Source organism: Hippocampus comes, unplaced genomic scaffold (assembly GCF_001891065.2).
Source record: "Hippocampus comes isolate QL1 unplaced genomic scaffold, H_comes_QL1_v1.1 scaffold2624, whole genome shotgun sequence".
Classification (NCBI taxonomy): domain Eukaryota; kingdom Metazoa; phylum Chordata; class Actinopteri; order Syngnathiformes; family Syngnathidae; genus Hippocampus; species Hippocampus comes.
In genome coordinates this window covers 1-1,506 of record NW_017804937.1, presented here as the reverse complement: position 1 = coordinate 1,506, position 1,506 = coordinate 1, and the positions used below count along the sequence as shown (strand labels likewise).

Below are 1,506 nucleotides of genomic sequence, written 5' to 3'. Positions count from 1 at the left end.
TATATATATATATATATAAATCAGACTGTACCAATGTACCTAAAGTTGCCTTTGAGTGTGTAATCAATCACACCTGTACAACCCGGCCAGATCAAGATATAGGTCAGATCAGGTATGTAGTTAATATATATAAAAATTCAATAAAGGTATTACCTTTGTCATCCAAGCGGTTCATATATTCACTGCAGCATGACCTTGTCATATTTGTGCGCAAGCACAATTGGTTGGTCTGTCTCTCTGTCTGTTGCCTGTGTTGTTGTCTTTGTTAGTCTGTACTCAATCTATCTGTCTTTCAGTCTGTCGGTGGGTCAATATACGGACTTCGTGTCAGCTTGTAATTGGGGAAAATTGGGGCACCGGTCAGTCAAGATGGCACCACAATAGTAGTTAAGACAAGCAATCGTACACCCTTTTTTGGGCGGAGGCAACAGCCGTGTGAAAGACGGGGTCTTTGGGACGACCGTACCTGTTTCTCACCACTGGGCTTCTTGTGGTTGAGCAGCAGCTTGGCGGATGGCGTGCAGCAGGGCGTCGCCCACGTGCACGTTGTAGCTGAGCAGCAGCTCCACGATCTCCAGGTTCTCGTTCTCGATGGCGATGAGCAGCGCCGTGCGCCCCAGCGAGTCCACGCAGTCGATGTTGATGCAGAAGTAGATCTCGGCCTCCTCCAGGGCCTCCTTCACCGTGGCGTAGTCGCCCTTCCCCACCGCCCCGAGGTAGGCCCGCTCCAGGGCCGAGAGCTCCGACTCGGACCGCACGATGCGCAGGGGGATGCGGTCGCTGAACGAGGAGCTGTCCGTCTTCTTGTAGTACAGCTGGGACATTGTTCACCCGGCTCCCCCCTGACTCTACTGATCACATACAGTATATCTTTCGGTCTCGATTGGTAGAATCTGTGTCAAACTGTGCTTTCACGCAAGAAGGACTTTCCAGCAGCACCTTGATTATACTGGGTAGAGTACACAATAAACATCCCTACATTGCATCGGGACTTTTTCAAATGTATTTTGTAGAGTTAATAACTTTTTGGGTCAAACACGGATTTACAACACGTGTAATATCATTGCTGACTGGTATATAGCGGCACACTATTTAGTTTGAAACTGTAAATTTGAACAAATAACAAAACATTTGCGCTCACCATCACACCTCGGGAGAATTTAAACCTGTCATGCATGTTTTTTGAATGTGAGAGGAAACCGGAGTACCCGGAGAAAACCCGTACAGGCACGGGGAGAACATGCAAACTCCACACCGGAGGGCCATGGCCGGAATCGAACCTGCACCCCTCTGTACTGTGAGGCCGATATGCTAACCAGTGGACCACTGTACTCGTATTATACTTGTCACACCAGGTTTTAATTGATCCAAACCTGACCTGCTGTTGGATGATTGAGTTCATTTTGTCAATTCGGATGTAAAAAATGTTGAATTACATCATAGCACTTAGTTTTGTTTTTGTTTTTGTGCATGCCCCCTTTTTCTCCCCATTGAATAGAAACGGGC

At 47.5% G+C, this 1,506-nt stretch overlaps 1 protein-coding gene across 1 annotated transcript in view; it reads right to left on the bottom strand.

The window, feature by feature from the left end:
- Window positions 1-860, bottom strand: part of LOC109525637 (short transient receptor potential channel 4-like) — a gene marked incomplete at its 3' end in the record, with an annotated part of 5,149 nt that extends 4,289 nt beyond the window's left edge. Inside the window, 2 exon segments of the mRNA XM_019886316.1 lie at window positions 468-509; window positions 511-860. Of these exon segments, the coding sequence (XP_019741875.1) occupies window positions 468-509; window positions 511-824 (356 nt within the window).
- Window positions 861-1,506: the final 646 nt, after the last annotated feature.